The sequence below is a fragment of the Manis javanica genome, chromosome 2, assembly GCF_040802235.1.
Source record: "Manis javanica isolate MJ-LG chromosome 2, MJ_LKY, whole genome shotgun sequence".
NCBI lineage: Eukaryota > Metazoa > Chordata > Mammalia > Pholidota > Manidae > Manis > Manis javanica.
Window position 1 is genome coordinate 40,388,702 of NC_133157.1, and position 14,113 is coordinate 40,402,814.

The window sequence follows — 14,113 nt, forward strand, 5'->3', positions numbered from 1 at the left end:
TTAACTGATTTCGGCTTCAAAGGCTATTCGCCTCAGTCTGGGAACATATTTTTCCCATGGAGTTACAGATGACATTCAAAATTGCACAGGGGAAAAAATACAGAGATAATAGGAAGTGTCTGTGAAATGGAGGTTTGAAGGATCTGAGTGAATCACTAGCCACAGCCTAGCACATTTTCTTCTGCCTTGACAGGAATAGAGTATTAATGAAAAGGATCATGTACTTATACTCCGGGTTTTTGGTAACTCTTCAAGAAAAAAAAATAAACTTGTTCTTTCTTTCTTCACTTAATTATTTGCAGTTTGATGTATAGGTTTCCAAACACATACATGTCCACTGATAATCTTTTTCTATGTTATCTGGAGCCCAGTCTTGCTTAGGTAGAAAATTAGTCTTTCAAAGTTCAGTATAAACCTGTAACATTTTCTTGGAACAAAATTACTTCTGAGTATGTTCTTTATAATTGTCATATGTTTAGTTCTTATTCTTTATAAGTGCCCTGCATATATATCTTCATTTACTACTATATGCATATAAAAACTTATCAAATACTACTGTTTTTACTATTATTATCTTGATATTACAGATGAAGAAGCCAGGGATAGAAAGTCACTTGCTCAACACTAAATAGCTACTAAGTGGCAGAGTTAGAAGATGAACCCAGGTCTACCTGACTCCTAACTTTCACACTCAGTGTTTGCATTCCACTACCTCTCAAGCAAGAAGCATGGCCATGTATGTCAGTACAAGAAAATAATCTCGATGACATATGAAAGCTAATTAATGGGTTGGAATGACAGTATAGTTATCTCTATTAGTCAGTAGTGTCAGAGAAAGTATAGGGGTAACTATGTGAAATTCTTAGGAAATGATATCTCAAAGGAAATAATTGTATAAAATCATTTTCAAAGAAGCAAGCAATTTCAAGTTCAAACCATGTTTTCTATTCTTTGTGTATTCAAGTAACTTTTAATTATTATAAAAAACTATACATTAAGCTGGGATCAAGGATCATGCATCCTAAGTTTTAGAGAAATAAAGCAATCTAACCAGTGAAAGATGATTACATCAGTTGAACTCACTTTCTTCTGCTTTGGCCCTTTGATACATCAGCTTCTGCTCCTACCCTGGATTCCAGCCAAGAGAGTATCTGCCCCTACCCTGTATTTGGCTCTTCCTCCATCCGTGTTCAGTCTTAGAACTCCAGGGAACTAGTATCAGACATTGCCCCCATTTTTAACTTTAGTAAGGAGGATGTTGTGCTATATCTAATAGTTTTGTGTATTTTTCCACTAAATAATATGGCACTAAGGTTTCTATACAGTGTTGCTATAATTTGTTCAATTTGATTATTGTTCCATATTTCATCACTTAAGTACATAATTTATCAACTCTCCTTTCTATGAGCATTTGAGTTGTTTCTAGAATTTTGCTATTAACATTATTGCTATGAACATTCTTGTACATGTTTTCTGAAAATGTTCATAGCAATAATGTTAATAGCAAAATTCTAGAACTTTATATAAAGTATTAGAATTGCTAATTCATAAGGTATGCCAATGTCTAAACTTATAAGATAATATCACGGTGTTTTTTTTTAGCATTTCACACTCCCACCAGCAATGTTTAAGAGATATCTAGTATATGTCAGCTTCAACACTGAGTACAGGTAAGCCTGTAATTTTTTGCCAGTTTCACTTTACATTGCCCTGACAATGAATGAGGTCAAACATGTTCTAATATATTTACTAGCTGTATGTATTTCCTCTGCTGTGAAATGCCTTTTTGGGTGCTTTGCTTTTTTGTTTTCTTTTGGTTGTTGGTGCTTTACCTGCTAATTTGTAGGAGTTCTTCAGCCGGTCTTAATAAAATTTCTTTTTTGGCTGCATTTATTGTTGATAACTATTTCCCATTTATAACTTAAGTTTTTACTTGGGAGTATTTTTTGATGAACCAAGTTTCTTAATTTTAATATTGTCAAATATTGTCAATTTTTTGTGCATTAAATATGTTCACCAATATGTTCTACTAAAATATTCACTGTTTTGCTCTTAATATCAAAATCCTCAATCTATCTGGAAATGATGTAATTTTTGTGGATAGCCAGTTATCCAGTTTCATTTGTTGAATACTTCCTACCGTCTCCTACTGATGAAACAGGATACCTCTGATGTACCTAGATTTCTATGGCTATATGAGACTCTTCTTGGTTCTCTGTTCTATTCTGTTGGCCAGTTTTCTATCCCTGTGTCAGTTTCATACTATCTTCATTATTACAGTTTATAAAAAGTCCCAAAAGCAGATAAGAATAAATATAAAATGAAGTGTTTATTTATACAATAAAATATAAAACAGTCCAAATGACTGAATTACAGCTACATGCAATAATGTGTATGAGCCTTAACAATATAATATTAGTAAAAAAGTCCTCAAGTATTACATATAGTGTGATGTAACAATTAAAAGAATTTATGTAAAAAAATGTATAAAACTGCTCTTCCTAAAGCTTATGATTGGAAAATCCATAAATACAATTCACCACATTAAGATACTAAAAGAGAAAACCAATACAGTTATTTCAAATAGGCATTGGGAAAGCATTTAATAAAATTCAACCTAAATACATGATAAAAATAAATTTTTCACTAATTCAGGAATAAAATTATCTGACTGTTAATCTCATAAAATATCTTTGAAAACAAAAAGGCAGAGCTCCACTACCGAGCCCATGTCCATCATCCACCAAGCGTTCCAGACCCAAAATGAATAAAAGTCAGGTGGAGGAGCAAAACTGAGCAGGCCATGCAACATGATGACATGGCAGTTGGCATGTCTGTAACTGAGCAAGAAGAGGCATTAGCTCCCATGAGGGGAGTAATCTTTTCTCAGTTACTTAAAAAAAAGTTTTAAGAAGCCATAGGTCATTTTGGAGGGTCATCCCAAGTACCGAGTTAAAGACAGAAGAGGCTGAGAAAAAAAAGATTACTTATGATAACAGAGAGAAAATTGATACCAAACTCAGAAGTATATCTACAGTGATGTACTATCTCTTTCAGAGAAGTTCTTGATCCCAATGCTTCACAAGCAAAGAGCAAAGTTCAATTTGAAAATGAAGGGGTCTATTACTGTTAATGGGCTGAGGCTACTGCTGGTGATGACAAGAAAGAATTGTGGATCAGTCACAACATGCTTTGAAAATCAGCAAAAAGGAAATGCTAATGTACTCATACTATCAGATTGGGTATTTAAATTTCCTGTGTCCTATTATGAGATCTGAGCTCTTCTGAGAAAGCCTGCTGTCTTGCAAGGACAACTTTTGATGACTCCATCGCTAAACTTACTACATTAAGGAAAAGTCATACCAAGACAGCACACTGATAATATAATGGCTGAAAGGCAGCCAGACATTGTGGACACCGGATATCCAAGGACACTAAGCTGAAACAGGACAAGTGGGTAAAATTAACCGGCCCTGTAACTGTTGTCTCCCTTATTCTAAAATTTACACAATATGCCACAGGTCATCCAAGCAGTCCCATGGATAGGTTTTTATCTATGATTTGTCACAGGTTTATATTACTTATATTTGAATTTCTATCTTTCTTATATGGTTTTTATGTTTAATATTAGAGGTGTAGAATCAGTTAACATTTAGAGAGTTATCTGTTTTCATTCTGAGGTGCTCAATATGGGTATGTGGAATTTTTGTTTCAGCTAATAATGTCTGGCATAGTATTTCTGCTATATGGTGACTTCACAAGGGCCCGAGTTAAAACTGCTTCTATGTCTGAGCAAAGAAAACTGCCTAATAGCTTGTCCTGCTGGTGGATAAAAAGGATAGTTGGTTTTAGTCAGAGGTATTGTTACTGTGGGTTCTTTAAGGTTTTGAGCCTAAGGCTGTAGTAGCATAGATATCCCAATGAATATTACAAGTTGAACCATGTATACCTCAATCTCAATATGCAAGGAAGACTACAGGTACGGAAGTGTTCCTTTAGAAAAAGTTGTGACCCAGTTTGCTCAGGGCAGGGCAGAAATAGTTCCTGTTTAATACTTTGTAAAGTTACTTGCTTCTACTTTTATTATTTTTGCTACACTTACTTGTATCAAAATGTTTCAGTCAACCTAAGGATAAATGTACAACTTCAGACGCAGTAAAATTATATTTCCTGAAAACTATTACTTCATATATATTTATCACAGCAGATGAGACAAACAAAACTTGTTAAACTTTCTTTAGTCTGTTTCATTTTTTTATCGCATATTGTAACATTTATGTTGCACATACATGGCTGTAAAAATAGTTAACAGAAAAATAATGTGAGATGGTGGGTAGGTTTGTTTAATCTCTCATGAAATTTTCAAAACCAATTCAAGCGTAATTAAGAATGTATATTAAGTTGATGTAAATGGAATAAAAGTTTTATGAATGGACTTTAAAAAAGTAAATTAAAAGTGCTGATTAACATCCGTTTATTCATTTTTACTTAACATTATAGTCAGTGCAATAAGATGAACAATTAGAGACATGGAGATTAGAAAGGAGGAATAGCACTCTTTCTACAGGTGATGTTACTATTTGCACAGAAAACTCAAAATAATCTACAAACTATTAGAAAGTAGGGAAGTTTTTTCAAGATAGCTGGATAATGGTTAGTATATAAAACCCAATTGTACTTCTGTATTCCTTTAACAGATAAGTGGGATGTGTAATTTTTAAGCAATAATATTGGAAAATATCTAATACCTTAGAGATAATTTTAGTAAAGCCAAGCAGACCTTTCACTGTGAAAATATACAACTTTATTAAGAAATATCAAAGAGGAGCCTACAAAAATGGAGAGATACACCATATTCATTGATAGGAAAACAAATTGACCTGTGGTTTCAATGCAATTCCAGTAAATATCTGAAAATGTTTTCATAGAACTTGATATATTTATTCCAATAATTAGTTGGAAATCTAACATGCCAAGAATAACCTGAGCACTCATATTCCCCTGGGGATAGGTACTACTTTGTCAGGTGAGAATAGTATGGTTATAGGCCAGATCCTGGTTGGTTTCAAGCCCTGTGAGTTCAGGGATAGTAGAGACAAATGCACCTTAGGGGGAAGAATTTCAAACTCCAGAAGCCCCACCAAAGAGTTTTCAGGTCAAGGCTTTAACCTCAACGATCAGGGAAAAGCAGCCTTAGGAAGTAACCTTACTGAGGTGGTAATTCAGCAGCCATGCAGATTTAGAAAGGAAGTTGGGAAGGGGCTTCTTGAGGCTAGTTAATCTCTGCCTTTTTTTCTCAGCTCTTTATTTAATCCTGCATATTGGATTAAATCATCTAACCAAACATATTGGATCCAAACATCTAAACCAGCATATGTTTCACCAGGTGCGGCAGTATCTGAATGATAGTCTCAAGACAACGGATGGAGAGAAGCACCAGAACTCTAAGGACCCCATCCTTATTCCATCTTGCCACAGCGGTCCTGTCCTTCCTTCCCTGCCCAGTTTCAAGGACCAATAGGCTAAGGTTGGGGGGGATGGGCCTTTAGAAATTCCTAATGCAAAAGGTACCAACATTTCCCACTATGTTTCTAATGGCAAATGATGCTGAGCACCACAAAGGACATTATGGGGGCTTGCTTGAGGTAGGAACAATTCCCAGTAAGTTGTTTGTAACTCTACTACTTCCTTTCAATTAAGAGGGTTTATTACAACACAAGAGTGAAGACATTTTAGGGATAATCATGTCTCCACTGTGTTTTTTTTAAATAAATCACACATAAACTCATGTGTTTTATTTTTAGAGTAATAGGGTCAAAATTTATACATAAAAACTCAGATCTGAGATGAAACTAATTTGTTTTCAATAACTGCTCTCATCTTTATTCTGGAGATCCCATTCCCATTTGGTGGTGAAAAAGAAAACTTAAATTTCCATTTGAAGTAACTTAATCTCTTCCAGTTTAAAACACATCACAGTTGTGTTTAAATATATTTTCACTTCCAGCCACAGTAAGAAATACTTCTTTTCTCATAGTGACCTAGTACAACAGAAGAATGAATACATAAGTGTATGTGTATATAGATATTGATATAAATATGGAGAGATTTAGTAACTGATAAAAAACTGAAACTCAAATTTCACCAAACAGCACTTATGACTATGTGGAATACACTTACATTTTCCTATGTTATTATGTTTGACACTCAAATTGATTTCAAGATGCACCAATACATTATGGTCATCAGTTTAAAAGACACTGATACAAAGCCATTGATCTACAAAAATTTATTTTAATCTAAGTAAACTCTGGGTTTTCTATTTTCCTTTTTTTAAATATTTTTTTCCTGAATTAAATTAAAACTATGAAGGCATAAGAACAGCTAAAAGTGAGTGTTGAGCCTCATTATAGTATTACCAGGCTGCTCCTGAAAAGCAAGTTATCACCTCCAAACTTATCAGGTTGTTTCTAGACCCCATTCCCCAAAATTAAACCCCTAGGAGGGTAGAGGATCAATTAGCCAGGATATGGGTCTAACCACCTGGCCCTCTCTCTTATCCCTCTTCATCAATTTCTTCCCCCAGCACAAAAAAACTTTATTTCCTTCCTTTCCAGTAGAAGTTGCCCGTAGCCTTATCCTTTATCCTGTCTTGGTAGCATTTGTTCTTCCCACTGCTAAGGCAACAAGTCCTGCCTCAAGAGCTAGTCATCACGGCAGAAGAAAAATATCAAATAAGCGATAAATCTTGTAATGTTTCACATTTTCCCACTACTTACGGAACACATTTCTTGTGATACATTACATAACTGCATATGATATGCTACTATACAGAAACCTTATATTGGAAAATCACTGAAGTACAATATCTTCATTTTCTGAGTTAATTGGTACCTTCAGACAGAGAATGATTTGCCCAAGACACCTCCCTGATTCTGTATTGTCTCTTTTCCCCTCAGTTGCATTCCAATTTCCCAAGAGATGTGTCCAGATATGTGTCTTTTGGGCCAATTAGAGGCAAAATAATATTAAAGATAAAAGTAAATGTGAATATGACTAGTCCTCCCCCTTCATGCTCTCTCTCAGCCCTTTCTTCTGTTTTTCTATCTCTTCCAGGGACCTAGGCCCTCAGTCCCCAAAATTTTGCTTCCCATCAGATAGCCTTCAAAATGTTATACTGCAGTTAATTCAGCCTTATCATATGATATGCTACTTCCTCAAACTAGAATATTTTTGTCAATACCCTACATCCTGAAGATTCAAGTTAAATATCCAGGCCCCACTCAAAATTGAAGGCAGTGCTAAAAATTCACCAAAAGCACCAAGAATTTTGCATCGGTTTACCAGTTGTGCTCTCTTTTCTGACATGATATACTAGCACTGCAGATTCAGCATAGCCAAGTCTAAATAAAATAAGAAGTGTCATTATATATTTCATTAAAATATTAATTAAATTGATACTATCACAAATGAAATAATCATTTTCTTGAAATATGAGAAAAGTTCATTTAGATAGCAAATATATCTGATTTTTAGACAACTGAAAATACTCTAAATGTTCACAAATTATTTTTTAAAATTAATATAATGTCTATAAGCAAGAAATTAAGTGTATCTGATTTCATAATAATTATACTAATGAACAAAGCACCTCTACCCTCTTAAACATCCACATGCTTAGGAAATAATTATTTTCTGAAGGGCTGTGTGTTAATTAGAAAATTAGAGCATGTTAAACATAGTGCTTTATAAATATGTTTTAATTTCTCCTTTTCTCACTTTGTAACAATAACCAGTAGTCACATAAAAAGCTGAATCTAATAGCCAAAGTCAAATTAGACTAAGCCAATCAAATATACCTTTCATTTTAAAATATCTGATTTATACTGCCTTATATTTTAAAATATGAGCTAAAAACACTTGTTTTACACTTTTTCACCTATCTCCCTTCTGTCTCCATCATTAGAAATCAGGGCCAGTCACTGTGATTTTGTGATTACTCTTCTGAAAGTTGCAGGGAATAAAAGCACTTGACCTACATTTTCCTTTAGGCTCTTCCTTCTGTAACCTGAAAAAAAAAAATCAGAGTTCACAGTGAGAACAGTAATCTTTCCTTGCAGCACCTATGCATTTATTCTCAGAGTTCTGTAATCAACTTTGAGAGGATTTGAAGATGCTAATCAGTCAAAATCTGAGATTACTGATCTCTCAAAACAGTGTATGAATGATTTCCTTTCCATTTCTTCATTTCTGTGGGTAGCTCCAAATAGAAAACTCAATAACACAAATGACTCAAAAGCCTACAAATCAATGTGTTAAGTCATAATACATAAAAAAGTAAAAGGCATAATGGAATTTGTGTGACACTGTTAACATTTAGGTTTGGTTTTGACAGAGGTTCTCGTTCAAGGCATGCTATGCACAACTGTTCTTTCCTATGAAGGACTAAGAAGATGAAGGCTGGAGTAAGTTTGGCTACAAACGCTCCCATGGTTCTCTTCTCCCATAGTTAAACCCTTTGATATGTCACAGGTTGAGACCTGTGAGAAAGACCTATAGCTCTACAGAGACAACAGGGATTCATGTTTGATCTTGTATACAGGGATAATGTACACAGATCAGTATAAGATACAGAGAATCCAGATAATGAGGACTTGTTACTCCTTCCATAGAGTTCTTACAAGGAGAGAGCCTCAGGGCATCACTTACACGCTGTTGCATGCTGAAAGCCCAGGTTAAGTTCGAATATCCCATCCCATGAACAGCTAATAATGTGTTATCCACATATCTTGTCTATCTATCTATTCCCAGCCCCTAATACAATGCCTACTACTTAGAAATGGCATTAAAATTGGGGCTTAATGGAACAAAATAGAAGCACTCTCACATGCTATTGAATAAAAATCACAAATATTTCTGTATTATAAAGTGCCATCCAATCAAAGAAATTACATTTGTAAAAATTCTTGACTCTAGTGTCTTCTGTGAGAGAGGGTGGGTTTTGATCTTTGATATGTTTAGAAGTAAATATCAAGTATGAAACAATAATATACACTATCTGAGGCTGAAGTCTAAAATAGAAAGGTCAGAAACTACATGGAATTCATAAAGTCCACCATTTTATGTTGATTTATTTTTGGTTCTTTGACACTTCCTCTGCACAAAATCTGTTTTCCATTTAGTGGGGCTGTTACCTATCTTTATAGTAGGAACTTGATGGCATCTTTAAAAGAAAGATTATCTACCTACTGCTTGGCTTGCCAAGATGGTTGACCTAACAAGTCTGTTGAATTACATTCATAGTGTATTCAGCCATATAAGTCCCTGCGTTATCAGGGAGGAAAAATAAACATTTTCAGAATGGCTTTCAAAAAGTTGCCTCCTTCAACCTAACATAGTTTTAGCCAGCAGAATTTTGAAATAAAATGTTGTAACAAGGCTTTAGAACTTCCTTACTAAAGTCCTTTAGAGTTAATGTAGTTTCTCATCTGTTCGGGGCTTCACGTTAAGATAAAGAGGAAAGTTGGCATTTCCTTTAGAGAATTCTTCCTACCCCTGTGGTGGAAATGAAGCTGCACCACCCAGAACCCCCTTCAAGGTAACATTGCCAGATACAGAGAGTGCATCTGGCAGATGGCTTCCAGCTGTCAGCTCCTTCAGGCTCTGCTTCAGCAGCTGCAGAGCCATTTCAGTTTGATGCGGAACAACTCAGACAACACGACTCACTTGAAAGCTCCCCACTTGGGTCAGCCAGGGCTTGTGTACTCCCTCCCCACCCCACCACAATTCCTCCTTCTATCCAATACAGTCCCTTCCTCCTTCCTTCCACAGGTGTGGATCAGCAATAAACTTGTACCCTATGTTGTCTTAGCATCTACATTAGAGGAATCCAAACTGAGGCAGTAGAGACAAAGGATCATCCAAAAATGTAGGCAGTAAGATGGAGATGTGGATTATTCATTGTTCTGTTAGATGAGGACCCCATCACTGGTGGTGGCAGCATGGAATCCCACGGCATCTCATGTGATCAGGGGAACATGTTACAGCCAGTATGGTTTGGGAATGGGCTCATGACCACAGGATCCACTGGATGTATCATCTACTCCACCACCCAGAAGCTGCTGGACTGACAGAGGACTGGCATGGTTGTGAAGGTACAGAAGAAGTACCAACTCAGAGGCATTATTCTGTAAGGATGGAGTACCTTCCTCAAGAATGCACTGAAAGAATTTTATGTGACAGTGTCACCAAACAGGATGAATACAGAAATCAAGTGGTAGAAATAGGAATGGTCTGGTTTATCTTCACTCCTGATGACCCACTGAAGGGCTTGGTGCTTTCTGTAATAACAATTTGTGCTCTGAAGGGCTAAAGGTTCTGCTCAAAGGGGGTGCACTTTTACCAGCAAATACAGTGAGAGCCCCACTGAATTACAAACCATAGCTGCTTTGATTTAACCAATCCATTTGTTTCTATCCCAGTCTGAAAAGGAGCACACATTTTTAGCTCTCTGTTTCCAAGGACCACCAATTTCTCCTTGGGAAGAGAAGCTCACAGAAATTCTGGAGGAGCTGCTCTCTTTATGTTTATGGAGAAGCGGAGCTTGGCACTAGCGAGGTAGTAGACAGAGATGAACTACTCAAAGTCCTTTTCCAGGAAGGATCTGCTGCTCAGCTGTGGGGAGTGCAGTCAGTGGACAGCCTCCAGCTGTCATCTCCTTCAGGGTCTGCCTCATCTACAGAGAGCCATCTGAGGCCATATCATTTTCATGAACAGATATCTGGTATCTGAGCAAGGTGGACATAAAAAGGCCCAGCAGTTCTAACTCAGTGTGGGACAATTCTGACAACATTTCTCTTGGTTCTTTACAGTTTGGCCCAGACTTTATCAGGCTTAGTTTATAGTTCAACTACTCCCTTTGCCCATTCCTGCTTCCTCCCTTCTCTGTCACAGACATTGGTAACCTAATAAATACCTAGCTCCCCAAACTCTTGTCTCAGCTTCTGCTTACCAAGATTCAACCTTCAAAGCTTGCCAGCCCAAGTTCTCAATTTCTGATTATTAGTATTTTCATTTCCCCATTTCCCAGCTCAGCATTTCCCAAAGTATCCTCCTAGTAAATAAGATCCATTGAGATATCAATTTTTATTCTATCATAGTCAAAATCCAGATCAAATAATTTCATAAATGTTAATACTTGGTTAGACTAAGTTAATTGTTTTCTTCTTTATAACCAGACTGTTTGATCTGCAAAGGAACTTATCACACAAAAAATTTTCATCTTGTGAATCCTTATGACATAAATCCTTCACCCATTGCCAGTGATAATCTCTGTGGAAAATAAGTAGTCATGTGGTGATTGTCTCCAGAAGCAGAAATAAGACTTAATAAGTACTGTAAATCATCAAACTGCAAATTAAAACCACCATTTGTAACAAAACTCATAAGACTACTTTATGGCAGCTATGAGTTTTACACTTTGGAAACTGAGAGGAAAGGCTCCGTAAGCATAAAGGAATCTTGAAGGAAACTTAAATGTTTAGTTTTTCATAATTTTTTATCTCATCTATCTTCATTAGTATTATTAGATAATTTATTTTAAAAGATGTGATTAGATATCCAAACAAATCTAATCAATCAAAGCTTTTAAAATTACATCTTGTTTTAGAATATGAGTAACAGGAAATTTTCAGTAGAAAATTAAGTACTTTGCATATGCTCTTTAAAATTATGGGGATTAGATAGCCCATGTATATTATTGTTTTTGCCCAAATGAAATCCATCTTACTTTTAGATCTGAAAGAACTTAGAGATGGAAAATTTCAACTTTTTTCAAAGACATATAGCTCTCTCTATATATTTTGCTACCAAAATAGTGTATAGTTGACGGAGTGATTAGTCTAAGGCAATTGCATTCTCTTTGCCATTCTACACTTAGAAAGACAGGTGACCAAATGCAGGACAGTGAGATACAAGAAAAGTGTTCTGTGAAATTTCTGGGAAATGGGTTCTTTCTGCTTAAAAGGAGAAAAGGTAGACACCCCTGCCAATGGACACTGCAAACTACATATATAGTGCCTGAAAGTTCTAGAATTATCTTTCTACTAACCTGGTGTGAAATCAAGACATGGAGAGTAAAGCCAAGAGTTCCCTCAGCCTCCATATTCCATCTTGCACCTAAACCTCCACTTACATGAGATAAGACTTATTAAGACTGTTTGTACTGTTTTCAGTGAGGTGTAAAGCATCCTTACTTACAGTAGGTTCCCAAGTCTTCTAGAAAAAAATCTTGATAACCAGAGTCCACTGAATTTCCCACTATAAAAACTGGTATATTACATTATAAAGAATAGAATTACCGAGTTGTGAGATAAAGATAAATTAAGGATTAAGAAATACAACTTCAATAAGAAGTACCAAATTTGAATAAGTGATCATTGTTGTTTTTCTTCCTGCAAAGGAAGAAAAAAATGTATATTGACAAAGAGAACGAGTTTAAGATATTTATGTTTTTAAGAATTCCCTCATGAGGTCTTAATATATGCTATCGTTTTGTGTTATTTGTTTATTTTTAGGTATTAACATATGATTGACCCAGTTTCTGAGCTAGTCTTATGACAAATTGTGAATGATTGGAAACTGATGATTGTTCATTGAAGATAATGGCAGAGTAGGAATTTCATGTTGGTCAGCAATGCTACCCCTACTTGAAGGTGACATTCTAACACAATCCTGCGTCCAATTCCTGAACCCTAGGTCTTAATTCTAATTCAAGAATATTTTCAAGAAAATCCATGTTAAAAGAAAGAGAGAAAAAAAAGTCATATATAAAATGTACTTTTCCAAATGGAATAATGTGATTAAATGTTCTACAATACATTTAACTTAGCCTCTTTATAGTGGATCTGAACAAGGAGTGTAGATGATAAAATCTTCAAATTACTAGAGGGCTACACCTTCTTTGAGTAGTGAAATGTCACATTGACTGGTGAAAGTTCTCAAGAGACTATATGGATAGCCAGAGGCATAGTTAGTGAATTGTACTTCAGTAATAGCTCAAGCATTAAAATAAAAGTAATCCAATATTTGCTTAGGAGAAAATGGCCTTGATTTATCTATTAAAAACATGGGAAATAGGTTCTTCGGCTTTAGTTTGGCAAAGCTCCTTGAAAAGGAGACTATGGAACCACAGCAATTACAGAAGCTGACATGAATCTAAAAGTCTGCAGCCTCAATTAAAAAAAAAACAAAACTGCTGGAATCAATCTGGAAGTCAGACACCTGCAATTAGATTTGCAAGGGAGTCAATGAGACCTTCAAAATAGACATCTTCTAAATCATCGTAATGGCCAAAGATACCTTGAAGATAGTTCTACACAGCCAGGTGCTGTATGAAGACAAGAATGTTGCTTATGAGTTTGTATGCTCCAAACAGGCTCTGAATGGGCCTGTAGCACCTCTAGGATGATCAGAGCCTGCTTTGTGACCATCAAAGAAGTCTTTGCAGCTGATTCAACAGATCCATTCCATCGGCAACTCATTGAGAGGCTCTGGGTCTAAACCTGTGGTCTTCACTAAGTTCTTCCAGTTGATCTTCTTCCCCCTGGAGGTGTGTGTGTATGTACATGTGTCTGTAATCTTCGGATTGGCATATTAGTATGTTCAGCTAATTGCCATTGTTAGAAACAGCAGTACGGAATTCCAGTTTCTTGGTTTTTTCTTTTAAGTTTTGCTTTTCTCACCATCCTCTTTGAAAATGAGTGGAGTATGCTGGCCACATTCAGAGTCAGGAAAGAGCCCAGAGAAAGTGTGCACTGCACAGCCATGAAACAGAAATTCTCCATGCTTTCATAAGCCAACACTTATTGACCACCTGTATACAGCAGTAGATTGTGCATAAGTACAAGAGGGTACATAGAAGTACATTGAATTTATTAGCCTGTGTACCCCACTTAAGATGTGAGTCCCTTAAAAGTAAATACCTTCCTGAAAAGCTTCTGTACAGCAAAGGACACCATCAGTAGAACCAAAAAAGGTTCCCTACAGTATGGGAGAATATATTCGTAAATGACAGATCTAATAAAGGCTTGACATCCAAAATATATAAAGAGCT

General features: G+C 35.8%; 1 protein-coding gene across 1 annotated transcript in view; it reads left to right on the plus strand.

Annotated features, from left to right (window-relative positions):
- The window catches only part of LOC108394007 (14-3-3 protein zeta/delta), a 107,854-nt gene extending 104,467 nt beyond the window's left edge, over positions 1–3,387 (plus strand). Inside the window, 7 exon segments of the mRNA XM_073219811.1 lie at positions 2,775–2,860; positions 2,863–3,033; positions 3,036–3,066; positions 3,069–3,164; positions 3,167–3,222; positions 3,224–3,347; positions 3,350–3,387. Of these exon segments, the coding sequence (XP_073075912.1) occupies positions 2,775–2,860; positions 2,863–3,033; positions 3,036–3,066; positions 3,069–3,164; positions 3,167–3,222; positions 3,224–3,347; positions 3,350–3,387 (602 nt within the window).
- The last annotated feature ends 10,726 nt before the right edge of the window (positions 3,388–14,113 follow it).